This window comes from Narcine bancroftii, assembly GCF_036971445.1.
Source record: "Narcine bancroftii isolate sNarBan1 chromosome 12 unlocalized genomic scaffold, sNarBan1.hap1 SUPER_12_unloc_2, whole genome shotgun sequence".
NCBI classification, from domain to species: domain Eukaryota; kingdom Metazoa; phylum Chordata; class Chondrichthyes; order Torpediniformes; family Narcinidae; genus Narcine; species Narcine bancroftii.
The window spans coordinates 2,443,072-2,469,328 of record NW_027211808.1 but is presented as its reverse complement, the minus strand read 5'-3'; the positions used below and the strand labels follow the sequence as shown (position 1 = coordinate 2,469,328).

Below are 26,257 nucleotides of genomic sequence, written 5' to 3'. Positions count from 1 at the left end.
AAAAAATTACCAAATAATAAGACACCAGGAGAGGATGGACTCCCAATAGAATTCTACAAAACATTTAAAGACCTATTAATACCGCCCCTCCTGGATGTAATCAACCAGATTGATGAGACACAAAACTTACCAGATTCATGTAAAACAGCAATAATTACAGTGATACTACAACAAGGGAAAGATCCACTCTCACCAGTGTCATATAGACCAGTATCTTTGCTAAACACAGATTATAAGATAATAGCTAAACTATTAGCAAACAGATTAGCAGAACAGGTACCGAAAATGGTAAATTTAGACCAAACTGGATTTATCAAAAAAAGACGCACAACAGACAATATTTGTAAATTTATTAACTTAATTCATGCAGTAGAAGGAAATAAAGCACCTGCAGTAGCAGTTGCTTTAGACGCAGAGAAGGCCTTCGACAGAGTAGAATGGAATTATTTGTTCAAAGTATTGCAAAAATTCAGTTTACCGGAGAAGTATATTAATTGGATTAAAGCATTATATAAGGGACCGTTAGCGAAAGTGACAGTAAATGGACATGTATCAAAGCAATTTAACTTAAGCAGGTCAACACGGCAGGGATGCCCACTATCACTGTTATTGTTTGCGCTAGCTATAGAACCACTAGCAGAATTGATAAGAATAGATAATAATATAAAAGGAATAAAAATAAAAGACAGGGAATATAAAATCAGTCTATTTGCGGATGATGTGATAGTGTACTTAACAGAACCAGAACTATCAATAAAAGAATTATATAAGAAATTGAAGGAATATGGAGAAGTGTCGGGATACAAGATAAACGTAAATAAAAGTGAAGCAATGCCTATGAATAACGCGGATTTCTCAAAATTTAAGAAGGAATCCCCATTCAGATGGCAAATGCAGGCAATAAGATACCTAGGTGTACAAATAAACAAAAATCTAGGCCAATTATATAAACTCAATTACAATCCACTAATGAAAAAATTACAGGACGATTTAGAGCATTGGAAAGAGCTCCCACTAACACTGATAGGAAGGATAAACTGTATTAAAATGAACATTTTTCCAAGGATACTATACTTATTTCAGGCATTGCCAATACAACTGACAGAAAAATTCTTCAAAGAGTTAAAGAAAATAATAAGGAAATTTTTATGGAGAGGGGGGAAACCGAGGATAGCACTAGATAAATTAACAGAATGGTATAAATAAGGAGGCTTACAATTGCCAAACTTCAAAAATTATTATAGAGCCGCACAATTAAGATACCTATCAGATTTTTATCAAACAAGGGAAAAACCAGACTGGACGAGATTAGAATTAGATAAAATAGGAGAAAAGATATAAACACATATTATATAAATGGGACGAAAAATTGGTACAACATAGAACTTCTCCAGTATTACACCATCTCCTCAATATATGGAAGAAGATTCATGTAGAAAGAAATAAAACAAATTATCAATTACCAAAACTAATATTGACACAAAATAAGCTACTCCCTTTTACAATAGACAACCTTTCCTTTAGAAAATGGGAAAAAAAATGGATTATAAGAATAGAAAATTGTTTTTCAGGAAGTAGATTCTTATCCTTTGAACAAATGAGAGATAAGTACAATATAACTGGAGATACAGCGCTGCCATATTACCAACTGAGATCCTACTTGAAAGATAAATTAGGAAGCAATTTGAGTTTACCAGAGGGAAGTAACCTTGAATATGTGATTACAGATACAATGTTAATCAAAAGATTTATAACAAATATGTATATTAAACTGCAAGAAAAGGAGAATGAGGAAACAAATGGTAAAACTAAACAAAACTGGGAACAAGATTTAAATATAAAGATAAAAAAGGAAACATGGGAGAAATTATGTTCTGGAACGATGAGAAATACAATAAATACGAGGTTACTTAACACAGATTATAAGATAATAGCTAAACTATTAGCAAACAGATTAGCAGAGTATGTACCAAAAATGGTAAATCTAGACCAAACTGGATTTATTAAAAAAAGACGCACAACAGACAATATTTGTAAATTTATTAACTTAATTCATGCAGTAGAAGGGAGTAAAGCGCCAACAGTAGCAGTTGTTTTAGACGCAGAGAAGGCCTTTGACAGAGTAGAATGGAATTATTTATTCAAAGTATTGCAAAAATTCAGTGTACCAGAGAAGAATATTAATTGGATTAAAGCATTATATAAGGGACCATTGGCAAAAGTGACAGTAAATGGATATATATCAAAGCAATTTAACTTAAGCAGGTAAACACGGCAGGGATGCCCACTATCACCCTTATTGTTCGCGTTAGCTATAGAACCACTAGCAGAATTGATAAGAACAGAAAATAATATAAAAGGGATAAAAATAAAAGACAAGGAATATAAAATAAGTTTATTTGCAGATGATGTTGTAGTATACTTAACAGAACCAGAACTATCAATAAAAGAATTATATAAGAAATTGAAGGAATATGGAGAATTGTCGGGTTACAAGATTAACGCAAATAAAAGTGAAGCAATGCCAATGAATAATGCAGATTTCTCAAAATTTTAGAAGGAATCTCCATTCAGATGGCAAATGCAAGCAATAAGATACCTAGGTATAGAAATAAATAAAAATCTCGGCCAACTATATAAACTCAATTATTATCCACTAATGAAAAAATTACAGGACGATTTAGAGCATTGGAAAGATTTACCAATAACACTAATAGGAAGGATAAACTGTATTAAAATGAACATTTTTCCAAGGATATTATACCTATTTCAGGCATTGCCAATACACTTGACAGAGAAATTCTTCAAGGAGTTAAAGAAAATAATAAGGAAATTTTTATGGAAAGGGGGGAAACCGAGGATAGCACTAGATAAATTAACAGAATGGTATAAACAAGGAGGCTTACAATTGCCAAACTTCAAAAATTATTATACAGCCGCACAATTAAGATACCTATCAGATTTTTATCAAACAAGGGAAAAGCCAGACTGGACTAGATTAGAATTAGATAAAATAGAGGAAAAGATACCTGAACACATATTATATAAATGGGATGAAAAATTGGTACAACATAGAAGTTCTCCAGTATTACATCAAGAAGATTCATGTAGAAAGAAATAAAACAAATTATCAATTACCAAAACTAATATTGACGCAAAATAAGTTACTCCATTTTACAATAGATAACCTTTCCTTTAGAGAATGGGAGTAAAAAGGGATCAAAAGAATAGAAAATTGTTTTTCAGGAAATAGATTTTTATCCTTTGAACAAATGAACGATAAATACAATATAACTCAAGATACAATGCTGGCATATTACCAATTGAGATCCTACATGAAGGACAAATTAGGAAGCAGTCTGAGTTTACCAGAGGAAGTAACTTTGAATATGTGATTACAGATACAATGATAATCAAAAGATTTATAACAAATATGTATTTAAACTGCAAAAAAGGAGAATGAGGAAACAAATGGTAAAACTAAATAAAAATGGGAACAAGATTTAAATATAAAGATTAAAAAAGGAAACATGGGAGAAGTTATGTTCTGGAACGATGAGAAATACAATAAATACGAGGTTACGTATGATACAATATAACTGGATACACAGGCTATACATTACACCTCAAAAGTTAAATAAATGGGACCCAACAGTATCTGATAGATGTTTTCGATGTAAAAAAGAAATGGGAACAACAATTCAAGCAATCTGGACATGTGAGAAAGTAGAAAAATTTTGGGAAGATCTAAACCAAATATTAAATAAAATTACAGAAAACAATATACCAAAGAATCCAGAGATCTTCCTCCTAAGTAACATAAAAAACAAAGAATTTGGAATTGATTTGGATGATGCACAAAAAAGATTTGTTAAGATAGCTCTAGCTGTAGCAAAAAAATGTATTATGTCAACCTGGAAATTGGAAGATAATTTGAAAATACAACAATGGTATATAGAAATGAATAAATGTATTCCATTAGAAAAAATAACATATAGTTTAAGAAATAATATTGAAATATTTGAACAAATATGGGAGCCTTACATGAAACACAATAGCGAAAACCTACCGGGGACATTCACTACCTAAATTAACGAAAGGAGAAGGAAATGAAAAGAATTGACTCAGTGGAATTTCTTGTTTATTTTTATTGAATGACAACATTGTTTGACTGGTTTAATGTATCCTAGATTTTGTACTTTAAATGGACGGGGGGGGGGTGGGAGGTAGGGAGGGTGGGATGGGAGGGGGGGGGATGAAAAATGGCACTGTATATATTTGAAAAGGAAAAAGTATGTATCATAGTTAATGTGGTTTATGGTGTGAAAAATAAAAAATTTAAAAAAAGGAAGGATCTCGACACCAAGGAAAAGAAGTCTATGGACCTCAAGCAATGGTCACAGTGGAGACAGTTAGCTAAAGGGAAGGAGTATACCAGGTGTTCTGCTTCCAACCCCCTCCACCATTTCATCAATCATGATTGTAATCTCCACATTCGTACTGTTTAGTGCAAAGCTATTACAGTGCCAGGGACCTGGGTTCGAATCTGGCACTCTCTGGAAGGAGATTATACATTTTCCCTGTGTCTGTGTAGGTTTCCTACATTGAATCTGGTTTCTCTGACTCTCCAAAATGTATGGGGTTAGTAGAGTAATTGTTCACATTGGTGTATTTGAGTGGTGTGGGTCAGATGGGACTGTTACCGTGCAGTCTCTCTAAATTAAAAATTTAATTTCAAATGCCTCTCCATGTCGAAAGAGAGACATGATGATGGAATCTGGAGTGAAAAATGAACTGTGGCCAGAAGAGGTGGGTCATGCAGCATCCATGGAGGAAAATGGACAGTGAGTTCAAGCTCCTGCTCCCCCATTCAATGAGATCATGGTTGATCTGATGCTCGGCTCATCTCCACCTACCTGCCTTTTCCGTATATCCCTTTATTTTGTTACTTTATAAAAAAAAATCTATCCAACCTCGTCTTAAATAGATTCACTGAGATTGCATCCACTGTTTCAATGGGCAGCGAATTCCAGTTTCACCACCCTCTGAGAAAAGTAGTTCCTCCTTACCTCCATCCTAAATCTATTACCCTGAATCATGAGGCTATGTCCCCTAGTTCTAGTCTCCCCCATCAAAGGGAACAATTTACCACCTCTATCTTATCTATGCCTTTCATAATTTTAGAAGTTTCTATAAGATCCCCTGTTATTCTTCTAAATTCCAGTGAGTACTGGAATCTCTCCTCATGGGCTAACCCTTTCAACTGTGGAATCAATTTGGTGAACCTCCTCTGCACTGCCTCAAAAACCAGTACATCCTTCCTCAAGTAAGGAGACCTTAACTGCACATAGTACCCTAGATAAGAGGTATGAAGGTTTTGAAGTTAGAGGTTCTCTTGCATCCAAGAGAACAAATGAAAACAGGATATCACCTCACCTTGATGGAGGCCTCCGCGTACCGAGACAACTGCTTGATATGCTGGCCCTTCTTCCCAATGATGGCTCCAACAGCCTGGGCAGGAATGAAGACATGGACTGTCTCCGGGTCTGATGTTTGCTGGGTGGTGGGGGGGGTTAGAGGTAGGAGAGAAATCAAACATGACATCAAACTCAGTAAGCCATCCAAACACGCACGCCCAGCTCCTACCATACAAGGCAAGCGATCTGAGCCAAGGAACCTGCCTCAAATTAGCAGGACTTGGGGGGGGGGGGTGGGGGAGAGATCTGGTTGCATTGCTCAGCCCTCCCTCCCCCCCTCCCCATTTATTGGAGCTGCACAGTTGCTGCCTCACAGTGCCAAGAATGTGGGTGCTGTCTGCATGGAATTTGCACATCCCACCGCCTGAACATGCAAGCACTCCAGTTCCCTCCCACTTGTCAAAGATTTGCTGATTAGCTACCCCCCCTGGAGTACAGGTAAGCGATGGAATCACATGGGGAGGGAGGGCAGTAAGAATAAGGGGAAAAAACAAAAATTTGGGATGAGTGTAAATTGGGGGTTGACAGTTGCTCCTGATTCCGTGCTGTAGTGATGACCCTCTCTGGTCACTACCCACAGGCAATGGCACCACTACTGAACTGAGTAATAATGCATGATAAACTGCACAGATCCTGCCTTGAGCATAATTTTTCAGGAATTGACTACCTGATGCTTGTACTAAAGGCTACATACATTTCATGGGCCAAGAATTGGTGAAGTTCAATCGTGGGATAATTTTTGGGAGTCTATAATCTCAAACAGTGGTTTTCATCTTTTTTCTTTCCATTCACAAATCACTTTGAGTAATCCTTCACTAACCACACATCACCTCTTCGATCCACCTGCAGCAGAGCAATTGCTTCAGAAAGTTTGTCATGGAAAATGGATGTAAGCATAGGTGAACTTTGGTAAAGGAGAGAGCCTGGTAAAACTTGTTGCATAATCCAGTGCTGGATTTGTGATAGTCTGGGTGTTTTGTCTGAATTATGTTGTTAGAGTAGTTTGGTACAACACTGTGGTCCAAAGTGTTTGTTTTGAGATGTAGAATTCCATGTTCTATATTGATTTTGATCCTCGTTCAATACTTAGGGCAACAGAACCAATAGAGAGCATGTGGTTCTCCTCACTCCGAATCACAACATCATTGCTTTTCATCGAGTTGCTTCAAATTACAGGACTTTGCTGAACAAAGTTGTTTTCCAGAAATGCAACCCTTTGGTAAGTTGGGCAAGTAGCCCTGCTCTTTCCCCCATGGCTCTATAAATGCTTCCATTTTATTTAGAGATCCTACTGGCTTTTGCAAGTGATTGGCCACAAACTTTGCTCCAGGGCCTAATCTAACTGACACTGGCCCAGTGTGAATGTCATCAATCCACTCACCATGTAGGGACTATAAGGCGTGGCCGGCACCACACCGACAGGGTGAGGCGAGACAGTGGACGAGGAAGGTGGGAACAAGCCGAGAGCACTCAGGTTCAGGCCAGGAATCAGGTTCGCCTGCAGCTGAAAAAAAATCAGCTATTCAAATAAAACAGTACACAGTCAGAGGTCCAATGTGTAGATAAGCACAAACCAGAAATACTAGAAACACTCAGCATGTCACATTGCATCTGTGGAGAGAAAAAAGAGTCAATGTTTCAGGTTGGTGACCATTTATCATACCTAAAACATTAATTCTGATTCCCTGTATAAACATGATGCTCAAACTCTCTTAGGAAATAAAACATAAAAAAGAATGCAGATACTGTGGTTGAAGTAAAAACACATAGGAAGTAAAAGAGGAAGATTGAGAGCAAAAGATGCAGAGAAACAACGGCGAGAGACACACAAAAATAGGGATGTTGACAATCAGAGATCATTAAAATAAAATAAAAACTATCAAAATGAGGCTAAAATAGAGAGAGCAAAGGAAATTCTTTCATCATGGAAACCTACATTCATAGCAGCAATGTCATTCTCGTAAGCTTCCCGCACCTTCTTCATGATATCTTCCTCAGCCTTGCAGCAAGCTTCGATACAGCCTTTCACTGTGATGGTTCGCTCAGGATTATATAGCGTAAGATCCTGCAAGCTACCACAAAAAATAGAAACTGACAAATTGATTTGAAATATTCTTTGCAAGAGCTTGTGTTGTGCATGCATATCAGTCGTAGAAAATCAAACAGAAATCGACCTTTAGAGCCTGTCTAATCCTGCTTGTGGCTGAGACTAACCAATCGAGGGAACATCCTGGAGAACCTCTTCTGCACCTTCCCAAATTCTTCCTGTAAAGTGACAGCCAGAACGGCACATAATGCTCCAAATATAGGTACTCCTCAACATATGTCCTGTTCCGTTCTGGATGACCGGTCAGATCTCAGAATGGATGTTTGTCTGAATTGCATACTTACCTTGTTAGCGTCCCAGGATCCATCGGCTGTGCTTGGCGATCCTGGTTCCTGTGAGCCTGCTTGAGATTTTGGTTGGTGCATGCACAGTGGTTCATATATTGGAGTTTGGTTGGCGCATATACAATAGTTAAGCACCCTGACGATATTGAATTCATGCCCTTAACACCAACGGAACTCCAATGTGCAAACCCATTGTGTGTGCACAAAATGAAGACTCGCACAGGCACACAGGAATCAAGATGGCTGTACCCAGCCTACGGACCGTGGTACCTCGATTAACAAAGTAAGTATACACATTTTGACTCATACATGTCCTGTATCCCTGTTATAGTTTGTCAAATACAACATAAACCATGTAAATCTTATATTTTTTTTAAAATTCAGTCATAATGCAGATGGATGCAAGTCCCATAGATTATATGTCGGGGAGTACCTGTAATATTCAACATAAAAATTTCTCAATACCATATTGATGCCTTTTGCATCTAGAAATTTATCCAAAAATATATTTAGAGGATTGTCCTCTTGCGACAGAGAATTCTACTTGTTCTCTATTCATAGAATGAAGTAATTTCTTATCATCCCCGTCCCTGAACCTGTTACAGTGAATCAGTCAATCCATTCCTGAATTTTGAACTTCCACTAATTGAAATTAAAGAACATGTGTTGAATGCATCATTTAAGACAAGTTCATTATCATCTGATTGTACAACCCAACGAAACAGTGTTCACCGCTCATGCAAGGAACTTACCCAATAGAATTATAGAAACAACAGAGTAGGGAATAAAACTTTCAGTCCTGGTGTTTGCAGCAGTCATTGGGAAGTTAGAACTAATTAATCACATCTGCTACCTCTTTCTCCATTTCCCTTCACAGCCCAACTTACCCAATAAAATAAATGTTCATGTTTGGTTGATTCCTTACCCAATTTTCTGGTTAAAGAACAAGCTCCCTGAATCACTAACTGGAGGGCATAGTTTTTACAGTGGTGGTCAGGGAAGATTTCACACAGGAACCCCTGGGTTGGGGGGAGGGAGGTGGGAGTATGAAACAGGCTACTGGAGGTGAAAGTTGAGGCAGGTACTATTGCAATATTTAAGAAACATTTGGACAAATGCCTGGATAGGATGGGTTTAGAGGGATATAGGCCAAAGATAAGCAGGTGGGACGAATGTGGGTGGGACATTTTGGTCAGAATGGGCAAGTAGGGCTGAAGTGCCTGTTTCCAGGCAGTGTGACTGTGACACTACGCTGGGGAGAGGTAGAAGCTTCAACTGGGTCATAAAACACCCAACCATCGAATGGACCTGCCTGGCATTATGTAAGAAGGCTACTGCAAAACCTGTATGACTCCACCAAAGGGACACCATGGGCAAGGCGGGGGTGGGGGGGGGGACCTGGCCATTGTCCAGGTGGTTTACATTTCCCATTGGGCAGGGGACTGAGTGGACAAAGGCTGGAATGGATAGATAACAGCAGGCAGGCACTTACGGAGAGATTGTGATCTTAGTTTCTGTCTCTTGTTCCACCTTCTTCAGATTCCGTCCTTCCTTGCCTATCAATCTGCCAACAAAGTTATTGTGCGCCAAAATCTTCAACGGAACTTCGTCAGCCCTTCAGAGAGAAAATTTCATGTAACAGACAATTCAAGCAGACAACATCAGAAAGAATTCTAAAGTGAGGGGTGTGGGGCATGTGATGTGTATCACATTTACAGTGAAGGGTGTGACAGTGTTACAGCGAGGGGTGTGGCATGTGTCAGTGTTACAGTGAGGGGTGTGTCAGTGTTTCAGTGAGGGGTGTGTCAGTGTTACAATGAGAGGTATGACGAGTGTCAGTGATACAGTGAGGGGTGGGTCATAGTTACAGTGAGGGGTGTGTCAATATTACAGTGTGGGGTTTACCTGTGTTTCAGTGATTTGGGGTGACATGTGCCAGTTTTACAATGAGGGTTGTATAATTGTTACAGTGATGTGTGTTGGGTGTGTCAGTGTTACACTGTAATGTAAATGGTGTGTCAATGTTACAGTGTGGGGTGCATCAGTATTACAGTGATGTCTGTCATTGTTATAATGTGTGGTGTGTCAGTGTTGCACTGTGGGATATGTCAGTGTTAGAGTGAAGAGTGTGTCAATTTTACGGTGAGGTTTGTGTCAGAGTTAGAGGGAGGGGTGTGTGGTTTGTCATCATTACAGTTAGGGGCTTGTCAGTGTTATAGTGTTAGGTGTGTTATTGTTACAGTGTGATGTTTGTCAGTGTTAAAGTGAGAGGTATGTCAGTGTTACAGATATGGATGTAGGAATTTCTCTTTTACAGTGAGCGGTGTGTCAGTATTATAATGAGGTATGTGATGTGTGTTATTGTTACAGTGCGGAATGTATCATTGTTAGATTGAGTGGTGTGGGGTCTGTCAGTGTTACAGGGATGGGCATGTGGCATGTCAGTGTAACAGTGAGAGGAATCTCAGTGATAGAGTGGGGTGATGTGAGATGTGTCAGAGTTACAGTGAGGGGTGTGATGCATCAATGTTACATACTGTGGTGTGTCAGTGTTACAGTGAGAGGGGTCTCAGTGTTACATTTAGGTGTGGGTCAGTGTTACATTTATGGATATGGGGTGTGTCAATGTTACAGTGAGGGGTGTGTGAGCGTTATAGTGAAGAATGTGTCAGTGTTACTATGAGGGCTCCATCAATTTTACAGTGAGGAATGTGTCAGTATTACTGTGAGGGGTGTTAATGTTACAATGATGGGTGAGGGGTGTGTCAGTGTTACAGTAAGGGGTGAGGCATGTATTGGTGCATCAGTGATGCAGTGGGATGAGTATCAGGAGTTACAATGCCATTTGGTGTGAATAGTTTCCAGGTTACCTACATTTTTGTTGCCTGTGCCTCCTGTTGCATGATGTCCAGAATCATCCTACAGGCAGCTGAACAACCCTCTGCGGTCGAGTGAATGCTGATGGGTTTTTCTGCTGCTCCTGCGTTCTCCTTCCGATGAACATCGATCCTACATAAGGGCACTCAGTGTGGGACATTATTGGCTCTCTCCCCTGTCACCCACTCTCTATTCCTCACCAGTTCCTCTCCCAATGTTCATCTCCCTCTCCTGTCCCCAGAACCACTAGTCTTCTTTCCCTCCCACATTCTTCCCTCTCACCTTCTCCCAAGAATGCTCCTCTCCTCCTTCACATTGTTCCTGGAGTGCAAACAACAGTCCAGGGGGTCACCGCAGAGACAGCACTAGAGGTTACCAAAGAGACAGCGCTGAAGGTCACCATGAAGACAACATCCGAGGTCAGGATTTTAGGAAGACCACTCCCAGCTTGTCAAGGGTAATCAGGGATAGCCAATAAATGCTGACCTTTTGGGCAACAAAGATCCCCAACGAATGAATAAAATAGGGATTTAGGACAGAAACATTCTAAGGGCATCCTGGGTGGCACACAACAATGTGTAATCTGCAGTCTTACAGACACGTCTCCTTCCCTTCATCGGCTCCATCTGACACATTAAAAGACTCATCCCACCCCTCTCCTGTCGGGAAAAATATTCATGACTGATCATGCACCACAAGATCCAAGGACAGTTTCTTTCTCATCATTAACAGCTTCCTGAATGAACCTCAGACTAATAAAATTATGTTGCGTTTCCTCCAATTCCACTGAGGAGCCCTGTTCTTTTGCACTATCTTACTTGTACTGTGTATGAGGTGTCTACTGGTTTGCTTGCAAAACAACCATCTCCATTGCATTTTTCATGCATGACAATAAACTTGAACTTACTTGGATTGTGTTTGTTTTGTGATATTGCGAATGGTTGCTCCTTCTTTCCCAATGATGGCCCCCACAAATTGGGTGGGGACCAGAATTCGTAGAGGAATGTCGAACTGCTGCTTCATGGATGTTGCTGAGCCATGCTGGGGAGGACCCCTCCCACTGAAGCCCCTTCGACCCACCTCCTGTGCTTGTTGCACTGCCTGCTCATCCGGGATGTAGGTGACGGTCAAACTGTAGCTCTCCAGTTGGTGGCCGTTCAACTTGGATATTGCTCTGGCGAAGAGGAGAGAAAGTTGTGTTTACTCTGCTGCTGCCTTCTATAGATGCTACAGTTCAGACACAGGTCAGTGGCTGCACCGTGCTGATGTTTATGTTCCACAACATCCAGCTCCCCTACAGTAAGAAAAGTCAATGCTGGAAAAACTCCTAGGAAAAAGGCAAACTTTTGGAGGAACAGAATCAGTGGGAGACAAAAATGCTGGAAGTTTCTCTTTCTCCCACTGATGTTGCTCGATCCGCTGGGTTCCTCCAGCAGATTGTTTGTTTGCTGCAGATTCCAGCATCTGCGGTCTCCTGTGTATGCCTTACTGGCAATCCCCTGCTAGTCAGGCAGAGTTCATGCTGACCAGAAGATTTATTGACTCCACAGATGCTGTCTGACCTGCTGAATGTTTCTGGCATTTTCTAAACCCGTGTACTCGTTCTATCAAGGAAGAAGGATGTCGTACCTTGAAAAAGGTGTGGAGGAAGTTTATTCAGATGGTAAATTCATCAGGGACAACAGTTAATAAGAAGCTTAGAGAAGCAGGAATTAAGTTGTGAAGATTTAACAAGACTGAAAATTAGACTGGCTATATTTAAAGAGATGGTCCAATGATCAGAGGCTCGGTGCCAGGAAGCATGGATTCAAAGGAGGGAGAGGAGGAGAATATTCTTCTGCCATGAGTAGTTATCTGGGACTCACTGCCTGGCAGAAACATGGAAGTCACAGAAAGTGAACGTCTGCTGACTGAAAGGGAAAGAGCTGGGATGGGACCAACTGGACAGTTCAGTCAGGGAACTGGGGGAAGCTGCTTGGACAATGGTGAAGTTACTGGTCTGAACTTGAGATTGGATGAAGGGGTACCAGGTATGGGGACCAGTATGTGAGAGGGTGCCAAGGGCCAGAGGGGCTCCTGATGGACTTTGTGGCGCTGAAGGCTTCCTGTTCCTGTCGGAGGTTTGGATCCGGAGATCGGGTCACTGATGGTTTGGACTGAAATCTCCGAGGCTGCAGATGCTATAGGAGTGCTGGAGGTGAATCCAGACACGGTGTCTCTGCAGGGGATTGGGAGGGAACACTCTCTTTTGCTTCTCTTTCTCTAACTCTAAGGGACACAAGGCAATTTCTACTGATGGCGAATTTTTGTCTGCCTGGTGGCAGATAAAATGCAATTTTGTGTAATATTACATCTGTTACTACATCACAGGAAAATAATCTTGAATCTTGATGATCATCCACCCAGGGCTAAAATCCTGCTACAATTATTATGGGATTTTAAATTGTGAATTAAATAATCCAGGGTTTATTTTTTCTCATAATGGGGAAGTGAACAGATTATCTGGCCTGCGATCTTTACCAAGTAAGACATACAGCTGTGAATCCGGACAGGCAGCAGTGTCATAGACTCATGACTCCCCTGTGATGTGACCCAGCATAAGTCTTGGTGGACTTCCAAGCAGTGCACTCACACCTTCTCCATAGCACCCGTCACAGCTCGAATAATGAACGAGCCAACGGAACATTCCGGGAACAATGATACTCACTGCCTGGCCTGGTCCTTGGTTCCATACGTGACATTCACCACTGCCGATTCTGTTTCTGTGTTAACTGGAGATAGAGAAGAGCAGGTTATCAGTCACTTCCAGGATGGTGTGAGTTCTGGGAATGAAACGCTGGCCATTTTGTCCTTGTTTTGAGCTGGTACATAGCCCAGCAGCGCTGTAGCCATTTTAAGAACGTTACCTTCAAAGTTTATTTTATAATAAAGAATTTAGCATCAGGAATAGGAGACAGGTTACACAGGTGGGAGCTGGGAATGAGTCTGTGGCAAGGCAGGAGGGGGGCAAGGCCTGGGTTAACTTCCAAGGAACTAAACATTCAGTCTGATTGTTCCCTCCCCTCCTACTCATTCTCCTCAGAAGGTATTTTCAAAGGGGCAAGTCACGTGATGGAGTAGTGGCTAGTTGGAGAAAACCAGTCCTCCACAGACAAAATGGAAACAAAAAGAGAATTTGCAAGATAGAGAATAAGAATACCTTGAGGATGGCTCAAAAAAAAATAAAAGACCAAAATGACAGACAAAGAAGAAACAAGAAAATCTCTGGAAAAAAAGGGTGAAGTCCTTACCTGAGTGCGGGAGCAGGGAGTTCTCACCAAAATGAACCTGGTAAGTGGGCAGCTGAGCGGTGACATCTCCCAGGCAGGCTACAATGCTGGCTCACAGAGCCCGAAAAAGAAGCGCAAATGCACATGTGTGATTCCTTACAGTACAGTAAGGACGCCAATGGTAGCGGAGACCGGCGCTGAAGCATTGACTGGAGAAAAAGGGAGGAGAGACAATGATGGAAGAAGAAGCATCACAGAGACAAGTAAGGGAGCCAGAGAGGGAAGACAAAGAAAAGGATAAAGACTTACAAGGAAAAATAGTTAAAAAAACAAAATCAGCTGATAAAGAATATTTTGACAGCCAAATAAAGACAGTAATGGACACAATAATGGCAGAGTTTAATACAATAAAAAAAATGCAAAAGGAAAAGTTAAGAATGCAAAGAATGGAAAATGCTACACAGATATAGGAAAAAGAGCTGATGAAGTGGATGAAAGAGGGGCAGCGTGAAATGGAAATTAATGATACAAAAGAAAAAATGGAAGATAGAGACACAAGATTTGTTAGCCCAAAATATTGATGTTTTGGAGAATTTTAGCAGGCGCAGCAATTTAAAAATAGTGGGTGTGAAAGAAGGTGAAGGAGCAGATATAAAAGGATTTATAAAAAGATGGATCCCACAAATCTTAGGAGTGGAAGAATCCAAGAAGAAATAGAAATCAAAAGAGCCCACAGAACACTGGCACCAAAGCTGCAACCACATCAAAAACCATGCTCCATAATAATAAAACTACTAAAATATATTGGAGACAGAAAGGAAAAGAGTGAAAGAAAATAAAGAACAATTGGAGTACAATGGGAAAATTTTTTTTTTTATCCAACCATCAGTTTTTAACTTTTTAAGAAAAGAAAAGAGTATAACTTGGCAAAAATGGTATTATGGAAAAAAGGTATAAATAACTATGTGGTGACATCCAGCATTGCTAAAGGAATTAATTCCTGGTGAGAAAAATAGTCTGTTTTCAAATCCACACAAGCTAATCGCTTTGCAGAATGATTGCCAAACAGCCAATGAGAGGAAGAGTAGAAGAAGAAAAAAAGAATATTAAAAAGACAGTTAAGATAATGTATAGAAATAAGTTGGGGAGTTGATTATTTGAATACAGGCGTTTAAGGTTGAAAAGGAAAAAAAAATAAAAAAAGAAAGAGCTTCGTTATATTTTTAGAATAATATATAGTGGTTTCTCTGGGGGAGGGCTGGGAAAGGGGGAGGAAATCCGTTGAAGTTTGCGGTCAATAACGCAACCCACGTAGAAGAGGGAGTTGTGGTTGTCTTGCAAGGAACTAAGGACAACTCAATACAGGGGAAGTTAATGTTTATTTTAAGAGTATATCTTGTTTTTATTGGGCTTTTGTGTTTTTGTTTTGTTAGTTTTATCATCGCGTACAGTAGAATAGGAATAATTTAAAGAGTGATTTTGGAAAAAGGGAGAAGGAGGAGTTGAAGAGGTGAGAGGGAGCTGAAAATGGATGAGTAAGATGAGTACATTAAATTATATGACTATTAATATTAATAGAATTCACAACCAAATCAAGAGAAAAAAGTTATTGACACTACTTAAAGAGGAGAGAATAGACATAGCATTTATACAAGAAACACACTAAACTGAGATAGAACATAGTAAATTGAAGAGAGACTGGGTAGGTCATGTTTTTGCATCATCATACAGCTCAAAAGCCAGGGGAGTAGCTATACTAGTTAAAGAAAATCTGCCTATTAAGATAAAGGAAGTAATAACAGACTCAGCAGGTAGGTATGTAATGATGAAGTACTAGATTTATTCAGAACTTTGGAATTTGATAAACATTTATGCATCTAACGAAGAATATCAGGAATTTATGTAGGACATCTTTCTAAAGATAGTGGATACATAGGGGCACATCATACTGGGGGGGGACTTTAATTTTAACCATGACCCAGAGAAGTATAAAACCAGGAAGACAATTAAAAAAAATAGAGCAACAAAATTTACACTAAATTCAACAATGCATGATATGAAAGTTATTGACATATGGAGAAAACAACACCCAAAAGAAAGAGGGTATTTCTTTTATCTGACTTTTATCTGACCACTCACTCACCCTTGTTACTAACAATCAAGTTAGAGGATATTCCACTGAGAACATATAGATGGAGGCTAAACCCTATATTGTTAAAAAGGTGAGATTTTCAGGAGTACATTGAACAAAAAATTAAAACATATTTTGAGATAAATACAAAGTCAGTAAAAGATAAATTTACATTATGGGATGCAGTGAAGGCCTTTATTAGAGGACAAATTAATAGCTATATTACTAAGACTAATCAAGAAATAGAACAGTTGGAAAAAGAGATCGTAATTATAGAAAAGGGTTTAATGAGAATGGAAGATATAAAGAAAAGGAGTATTTGCACAGAAAAAAATTAAAATATGAAACAAAGTGGAGAAAAACATTATGAAAACAAAGCAAAGTTATTATGAATTATGAGAGAAATCTGGCCTGACAACTTAAAACAGGACAAGCAAAAAGAACCATTTTAGCAATAAGAAAAACAGACAAACAGATCTTATATAATTCATTAGAGATTAATAGAAATTTTAAAAACTTCTTCAAGCAATTATATCAAAGGGGAGTCACGTGATAGAGTTGTGGACGGTAGGGGAACTCCAGCCCTCTCCAGAAAAGTTAAAAAAAGATAGAGAAAAATCAAAGGCACAAACTCAAAAACCAAAACAAAGTGAAAGTAAAAGTGTGAAGAAAATGGCAGCGAAGAAAGAAAAACCAAAAACAACGGGAAGAAAATAAGAAGGAAAGATGTTCGGAAGAAGAAGGTGAAGGCCTTACCTGTCCGAAGAGGCCCGCCGCGGAGAGAGAGGCCCACTCCCACAGGTCAGTGGAGGTCCCGGGCTCGAGACTACAAAAATGGCTCGCAGAGCCGAGTAAAAGTGCGCAACCGCGCATGAAAAAAAGCACACTGACGGGAGGGGGGAACTGCTGCGGAGTCGATCTCCACAGCTGAGAGAGACACCTGCAGCACAGCAGCAGGTGCAGAACACAGACAATAACGACAACAAGAAAGAAGAGAGTAAAAATAAAACAAGGAAACAACAGATGGTCAACCCAGAGGAAGAAGAAGAAGAAGAACAGAAAGAAGTGGAAGAAGAAGAGAAAAGCAAGACAATGGATGTATCTTTTTTTAAAGAATATATGGAATCAGTGAAAGAATGGCAATTACAAGAATTTGATGAGATAAAAAGAATTAAGAATGCAGAAGAAAAAATGAATAAAATGGAAGTGGCCATATCAGAATTGGCAAAAAGAGTGGAAAATATGGAAAAACGAGAAACATTTGTAGATATGTAAGTAAAAGACTTAAAAGAGAAATTAGAAGAATCTAATAAAAAAGCTAAAGAGGCACAGGAGCTGTTAGCTCAGAAGATAGATATAATAGAAAACTATAATAGAAGAAATAATATAAAGATAGTGAGCCTTAAGGAAGATGAAGAAGGCAAGAATATGAGAGAATTTATAAAAGATTGGATCCCCAGGGTCCTGGGAAGACCAGAATTACAAGAAGAAATGGAAAGAGAGAGGGCACATAGAACTTTAGCCCCGAAACCACAACCGCAGCAAAAACCAAGATCCATTTTAGTAAAATTCTTAAGATATACAACAAGAGAAAATATATTGGAGAAATCAATGAAGAAAGTAAGAGAGGACAAAAAGCCACTGGAATATAAAGGTCAAAAATTTTTTTTCTATCCAGACATAAGTTTTGAACTCCTGAAGAAGAGGAAGGAGTTCAATACAGCGAAAACATTCTTTATGTTAAGGTACCCAGCGGTACTTAAAATAATTATTCCAGGGCAACAAAACAGACTATTCTCGGATGCAGAGGAAGCAAGGAAATTTGCAGAACAACTACAAAACAAGCAGAGAGATGAAGACATGTAATAAGAGTAAAAATGACCACGATCTATATGTATGTGTGTAAAGGGGTATATGTGTGTATATATATGTGTGTATATATATAGTGTGCATACATGAATCGACGTTAGGGATGTAAGCGCTCCAATGGATGTTGAGGATGGAGCGGAGACAACGCTGGTGGAAGCGTCCTAGGAGCCGTAGGTGGTGCCGGTAGAGGACCCATGATTCGGAGCCGAACAGGAGTGTGGGTATGACAACGGCTCTGTATACACTTATCTTTGTGAGGTTTTTCAGTTGGTTGTTTTTCCAGACTCTTTTGTGTAGTCTTCCAAAGGCGCTATTTGCCTTGGCGAGTCTGTTGTCTATCTCATTGTTGATCCTTGCATCTGATGAAATGGTGCAGCCGAGATAGGTAAACTGGTTGACCGTTTTGAGTTTTGTGTGCCCGATGGAGATGTGGGGGGGCTGGTAGTCATGGTGGGGAGCTGGCTGATGGAGGACCTCAGTTTTCTTCAGGCTGACTTCCAGGCCAAACATTTTGGCAGTTTCCGCAAAGCAGGACGTCAAGCGCTGAAGAGCTGGCTCTGAATGGGCAACTAAAGCAGCATCGTCTGCAAAGAGTAGTTCACGGACAAGTTTCTCTTGTGTCTTGGTGTGAGCTTGCAGGCGCCTCAGATTGAAGAGACTGCCATTTGGCTCCGAATCATGGGTCCTCTACCGACATCACCTACGGCTCCTAGAACGCTTCCACCAGCGTTGTCTCCGCTCCATCCTCAACATCCATTGGAGCGCTTTCATCCCTAACATCGAAATACTCGAGATGGCAGAGGTCGACAGCATCGAGTCCACGCTGCTGAAGATCCAGCTGCGCTGGGTGGGTCACGTCTCCAGAATGGAGGACCATCGCCTTCCCAACATCGTGTTATATGGCGAGCTCTCCACTGGCCACCGTGACAGAGGTGCACCAAAGAAAAGATACAAGGACTGCCTAAAGAAATCTCTTGGTGCCTGCCACATTGACCACCGCCAGTGGGCTGATATCGCCTCAAACCCTGCATCTTGGCGCCTCACAGTTTGGCGGGCAGCAACCTCCTTTGAAGAAGACCGCAGAGCCCACCTCACTGACAAAAGGCAAAGGAGGAAAAACCCAACACCCAACCCCAACCAACCAATTTTCCCCTGCAGCCGCTGCAACCGTGTCTGCCTGTCCCGCATCAGACTTGTCAGCCACAAACGAGCCTGCAGCTGACGTGAACTTTTACCCCCTCCATAAATCTTCGTCCGCGAAGCCAAGCCAAAGAAAAAACATGAATGTATCTGTATTTAGAGGAAAATATATAGAGTATAGACAAGAATTAATAAGGGAAGGAAATGGAATAGAGGGAATAAGGAGGGAATTAAAAGAGTGACCTTTGTTACATATGAAAATTGAAATCTTTTCTGGGGGGTGCTGGGTGGGGAGGAGTTACGGTCACTGCAAAATCAGCTGACGTTTGCGAGTGAATTCGCAAATCCAAATGGAGAGGGGAGATGTGGTTGTCCGACAAGGGATAAAGGACAACTCAGGAGGGGGAGGGGAGAATGGGGTTAAAGAAGTTTTAAATAGGAGAATAGGGAAAATGTTTGATGTTTTAGAAATGTTGTCTTATAAAGTGTTCAAAACAAGAAAGCAGAAATGGATAAGAAGGAAAGGTAATGATGGAGAAACGGAAAGGGAAAATAAACAAAGTATAAAATGGCTACCCTGAACTATATGACTTTAAATATTAACGGAATACATAACCAAATTAAAAGGAAGAAACTGCTAAATTTACTGAAAAAAGAAAAAATTGATATAGCATTTGTGCAAGAAACACATTTAACTGAATTGGAGCACAAGAAATTAAAGAGAGATTGGGTAGGACACGTAACAGCAGTGTCGTATAATTCAAAAGCAAGAGGAGTATCTATATTAATTAGTAAAAATGTGCCAATTAAAATAGAAGAGGAAATAATAGATCCAGCAGGGAGATATGTAATGATAAAATGTCAGATATATTCGGAGTTTTGGAATCTACTCAATGTATATTCACCTAACGGAGAAGATCAAAAGTTTATGCAAGATATTTTTTTGAAGATAGCAGATACGCAAGGGAACATATTAATAGGAGGGGATTTCAACCTGAATTTGGATTCAAATATGGACAAAACTGGGGAAAAAATTAACAGAAAGAACAAAGTAACCAAATTTATAATTAAATCGATGGAAGAAATGCAACTTTTGGATATATGGAGGAAACAACACCCAAAGGAAAAGGAATATTCATAATTCTCGGCTAGACATAAAACATACTCAAGAATAGACCTATTTTTGTTATCAGCTCGTATGCAAGATAGAGTAAGAAAAACAGAATATAAAGCTAGAATATTATCGGACCATTCACCCTTAATATTGACAATAAAGTTCCTTCAAGAATGTATAGATGGAGATTAAACTCCATGTTACTCAAAAGGCAGGATTTTAGAGAATTCATTGAAAGACAAATTAAAATGTATTTTGAAATAAATACGGAATCAGTGAAAGATAAGTTTATACTATTGGATGCAATGAAAGCGTTCATTAGAGGGCAAATAATAAGTTATGTAACGAAGATGAAGAAGGACTACAATCAGGAAACAGAGCAGTTGGAAAGGGAAATAGTAAATATAGAAAAAAAATTAGCAATGAAGGAAGATACAACTAAAAGAAAAGAATTGGCAGATAAAAAAAATAAAATATGAAACACTACAAACATATAAGGTGGAGAAGAATATAATGAAGACAAAACAGAAATATTATAAACCAGGGGAAAAAACGCACAAAATTCTTACATGGCATCTTAAGACAGAACAAGCTAAGAAAATGGTATTGGCATCAAGGAAAAAAGACAAACAAATCACATATAATCCAAAGGAGATCAAGGAAAACTTTAGAGAATTCTATGAACAATTATACCAAACTGAAAACGAAGGGAGAGAAGGGAAAATAGATGAATTTCTAACTAAAACTGAACTACCAAAACTACAAATAGAGGAACAAAATAAATTAACAGAACCATTTGGAATAGTAGAAATACAAGAGATAATAAAAAAAATTACCAAATAATAAAACACCAGGAGAGGATGGATTCCCAATAGAATTCTATAAAACATTTAAAGATTTATTAATTCCTCCCCTCCTGGAAGTAATCAACCAGATTGACAAAACACAAAGCTTACCAGATTCATGTAAAACAGCAATAATTACAGTAATACTAAAGCAAGGGAAAGATCCACTCGCACCAGCGTCATATAGACCAATATCTTTATTTAACAGATTATAAGATAATAGCTAAACTATTAGCAAACAGATTAGCAGAGTATGTACCAAAAATGGTAAATCTAGACCAAACTGGATTTATTAAAAAAAGACGCACAACAGACAATATTTGTAAATTTATTAACTTAATTCATGCAGTAGAAGGGAGTAAAGCACCAACAGTAGCAGTTGTTTTAGACGCAGAGAAGGCCTTTGACAGAGTAGAATGGAATTATTTATTCAAAGTATTGCAAAAATTCAGTGTACCAGAGAAGAATATTAATTGGATTAAAGCATTATATAAGGGACCATTGGCAAAAGTGACAGTAAATGGATATATATCAAAGCAATTTAACTTAAGCAGGTCAACACGGCAGGGATGTCCACTATCACCCATATTGTTCGCGTTAGCTATAGAACCACTAGCAGAATTGATAAGAACAGAAAATAATATAAAAGGGATAAAAATAAAAGACAAGGAATATAAAATCAGTTTATTTGCGGATGATGTTATAGTATACTTATCAGAACCAGAACTATCAATAAAAGAATTATATAAGAAATTGAAGGAATATGGAGAACTGTCGGTTTACAAGATTAACGTAAATAAAAGTGAAGCAATGCCAATGAATAATGCGGATTTCTCAAAAATTAAGAAGGAATGACCATTCAGATGGCAAATGCAAGCAATAAGATACCTAGGTATACAAATAAATAAAAATCTCGGCCAACTATATAAACTCAATTATTATACACTAATGAAAAAATTACAGGACGGTTTAGAGCATTGGAAAGATTTACCAATAACACTAATAGGAAGGATAAACTGTATTAAAATGAACATTTTTCCAAGGATATTATACCTATTTCAGGCATTGCCAATACACTTGACAGAGAAATTCTTCAAGGAGTTTAAGAAATAAGAAGGAAATTTTTATGGAAAGGGGGGAAACCGAGGATAGCACTAGATAAATTAACAGAATGGTATAAACAAGGAGGCTTACAACTGCCAAACTTTAAAAATTATTATAGAGCCGCACAATTAAGATACCTATCAGATTTTTATCAAACAAGGGAAAAGCCAGATTGGACTAGATTAGAATTAGATAAAATAGGGGAAAAGATACCTGAACACATATTATATAAATGGGATGAAAAATTGCCAATGAATAATGCGGATTTCTAAAAAATTATGAAGGAATGACCATTCAGATGGCAAATGCAAGCAATAAGATACCTAGGTATACATCATCTACTCAATATTTGGAAGAAGATTCATGTAGAAAGAAATAAAACAAATTATCAATTACCAAAACTAATATTGATGCAAAATAAGTTACTCCCTTTTACAATAGATAGCCTTTCCTTTAGAGATGGAAGAAAAAAGGGATCAAAAGAATAGAAAATTCTTTTTCAGGAAATAGATTATTATCCTTTGAACAAATGAAAGATAAATACAATATAACTCAAGATACAGTGCTGGCATATTACCAATTGAGAACCTACTTGAAGGACAAATTAGGAAGCAGTCTGAGGTTACCAGAGGGAAGTAACTTTGAATATGTGAATGTATATCTTAATGACAATCAAAAGATTTATAACAAATATGTATATTAAACTGCAAGAACAGGAGTATGAGGAAACAAATGGTAAAACTAAACAAAAATGGGAACAAGATTTAAATATAAAGATAAAAAAGGAAACATGGGAGAAGTTATGTTCTGGAACAATGAGAAATACAATAAATACGAGGTTACGTATGATACAATATAACTGGATACACAGGCTATACATTACACCTCAAAAGTTAAATAAATGGGACCCAACAGTATCTGATAGATGTTTTCGATGTAAAAAAGAAATGGGAACAACTATTCATGCAATCTGGACATGTGAGGAAGTAGAAAAATTTTGGGAAGATCTAAACCAAACATTAAATAAAATTACAGAAAACAATATACCAAAGAATCCAGAGATCTTCCTCCTAAGTAACATAAAAAACAAAGAATTTGGAATTGATTTGGATGATGCACAAAAAAGATTTGTTAAGATAGCTCTAGCTGTAGCAAAAAAATGTATTATGTCAACCTAGAAATTGGAAGATAATTTGAAAATACAACAATGGTATATAGAAATGAATAAATGTATTCCATTAGAAAAAATGACATATAGTTTAAGAAATAATATTGAAATATTTGAACAAATATGGGAGCCTTACATGAAACACAATAGCGAAAACCTACCGGGTACATTCACTACCTAAATTAATGAAAGGAGAAGGAAATGAAAAGAATTGACTCAGTGGAATTTCTTGTTTATTTTTATTGAATGACAACATTGTTTGACTGGTTTAATGTATCCTAGATTTTGTACTTTAAATGGATGGGGGGGGGGGTGGGAGGTAGGGAGGGTGGGATGGGAGGAGGGGGGGTGAGAAAATGACACTGTATATATTTGAAAAGGAAGAAGTATGTATCATGGTTAATGTGGTTTATGGTGTGAAAAATAAAAAATGTTAAAAAAAGCAATTATATCAAACTGAAAATACAGGGAAGAACGATGAAATTGACGAGTTTTTATCAAACATCGAATTACCACATCTTCAATTAGAGGATCAAAATACATTTTCAAAATAATTGCAGAAATACAAAATACATTAATGAAACTATCAAATGATAAAACAACAGGTGAAGATGGATTCCCTACAGAATTTTGTAAAGTATTTAAAAATCTATTAACTCTGCCCCTTCTAGAATGAAACAGGTGGAATAGACCCAAAATCTGCCTGACTCGTAAAATGGCAATAATCCCAAAAATGGGAAAGGACCCACTGTCATTGGTGTCATATAGACCAATATTCTTAATAAATGCAAATTACAAATTGCAAAATTACTAGCGAATAGATTGGCACATTGTGCACCGAAATTAGTGACACAGGATCAAATTGGATTTGTTAAAAATAGAAGAGCAATAAATGTCTGTAGATTTATTAATTTAATCCATACAGCACAAATGAATAAAACACCAACTTTGGCATTTACTCCAGATGCAGAGAACATTTTCGACAGGGTGAAATGGAACTATTTGTTTAAAATAGCATAGAAATTTAAATTACCAGCAAAAATTATTGGTTGGATTAGAGCATTGTATAATGGACCTTTAGCAAAGGTAGTAGTGAATGGATATGTTTCAGACCACTTTAAATTGAATTAGTCATCTAGACAGATATGCTAATTTTCACCTTCCCTGTTTGCCTTGGCTATATATAAAATAAATAAAAATAAAAGTGAAAGTATTTAAAATTAGACAATTTTCGGGCACTTTCAAGCCAACCATGATACGAATCTCAAGCATTTCTTCCAGGTAGCTAAGGAATGTAACCTAACATACAATAAGGACAAATGCGTCTTTTGCACTAAGAAACTGACCATCCTGGGATACATAGTACAAAACGGAGATATCAGCCTGGACCCCACCTGCAAGCACCCACTCCTAGACCTCCCAGACCCAAACACACTGAAAACATGTCCCAGCTGCAAAGCTTTCACAATGAGCTGGGCCACCCAGGGGTCGCTACATTGTTCCATTTCATAAGGACCTACAATCTCCCATTCTCAATGGAGAAGGTTAGGACAGTAAACAAGATCTGTCGCATCTGTGCAGAATGCAAACCACAGTTTTACCACCCAGACAGGGCTATATTGATAAAAACCACCAGACCCTTTGAACGCCTCAGCCTCGATTTTAAAGGCCTGCTCTCCTCCTTTGACAGGAATGTCTACTTCCTTAACGCCATAGATGAATACTTACAGTTCCCTTTCATAATTCCATGCCCCAATGTGTTGGCAGCCACGGTAATAAAGTGCCTGCAATCTATTTTCAGCATGTGTGGGTACCCCAGTTTTATAGACACCGACAGGGGTGATGCATTCAGAGTGCAGAAGTCCAGCAGTACCTATGGGACAGAGGTATCGCCACAAGCTACACTACAAGCATTACTCCAGGGGTAATGGGCAAGTATAAAGGGAAAATACCACTATTTGGAAAACAGTACTGTTGACCTTAAAGGCAAAAGACTATGGCAAGATGGCAGGATGTGTTACTGGAGGCTTTACATTCGATACGCTCACTATTGTCACAAACATGACTCCACATGACCCCTTGTTTTCATTTTCAAGGAAAGCCGCGATGGGCACAGTGCTGCCTAGATGGCTGATGACACCGGATCCGGCGCTCTTCCAGAAGCACTGCAGGCCCCACAAAATGAACCCGCTGGTGGAGCCCAGTAGAGCTGAGGCATGCAAACCCCCACAATGTGGTTGTTACATTCAGGGACGGACAGGAAGATTTGGTAGCCATCAGGTACATCGCGCTGACCAGTATTGTGTACAATGAGGAAGGATCACAGACCCCACGGACCCCAAAGGAACAGCAAGACGAACAGCAGACACCAGGACAACCAACCATCATATCACCCAAAAATGAACTGCCAACCGATATACCCACAACAGCCGGTGCCTGTCCGAAATGCCCTACATCCCCCCAGCATTCTCCTACTCTGCAGCCGATGAGCCGCCCTGCGCCCTCAACCAACCAACATCAGGACCCCCCGCCCCGCCCCCAATACCCCACACCTCCCCTGCCCCAGTACCCCAAAAGTCTCAGGAAAGCCTGCTAAATCCTGGACATGAATGTGTGGGGGGTGGGGGGGGCAGGGCATGAGTGGCCAAATTCCTTTAAGGGAGGCTGAATGTGATGATATGCCATGACACCACTAGGTCACCACCTGATGACCTTTTATATAAAGCTGATCGAAGTTCACACTCCTACTTCTGACCTGGGTTTGCACAGAGGCAAGATCTAGCTGTAAATATCACCTTATTAAATCCTGCATTTAACCTTCACTCTGCTTCATGTGGTTGATGTCAGTCACAGGAATAAGGAAATTTTTATG

General features: G+C 38.9%; 1 protein-coding gene across 4 annotated transcripts in view; it reads right to left on the bottom strand.

Annotated features, from left to right (window-relative positions):
* Positions 1 to 26,257, bottom strand: part of LOC138750156 (insulin-like growth factor 2 mRNA-binding protein 1) — a 129,280-nt gene that overhangs the window by 13,795 nt on the left and 89,228 nt on the right. For 3 of the 4 annotated variants that reach the window (XM_069912299.1, XM_069912301.1, XM_069912300.1), the window contains exons 4-10: positions 13,453 to 13,516; positions 11,653 to 11,919; positions 10,743 to 10,877; positions 9,361 to 9,483; positions 7,414 to 7,549; positions 6,859 to 6,981; positions 5,437 to 5,556 (exon numbers count right to left, since the gene is read on the bottom strand). In XM_069912299.1, the coding sequence (XP_069768400.1) occupies positions 5,437 to 5,556; positions 6,859 to 6,981; positions 7,414 to 7,549; positions 9,361 to 9,483; positions 10,743 to 10,877; positions 11,653 to 11,919; positions 13,453 to 13,516 (968 nt within the window). The remainder of the gene's footprint in view (positions 1 to 5,436; positions 5,557 to 6,858; positions 6,982 to 7,413; positions 7,550 to 9,360; positions 9,484 to 10,742; positions 10,878 to 11,652; positions 11,920 to 13,452; positions 13,517 to 26,257) is intronic. The other variant, XM_069912302.1, reaches the window with a different exon arrangement.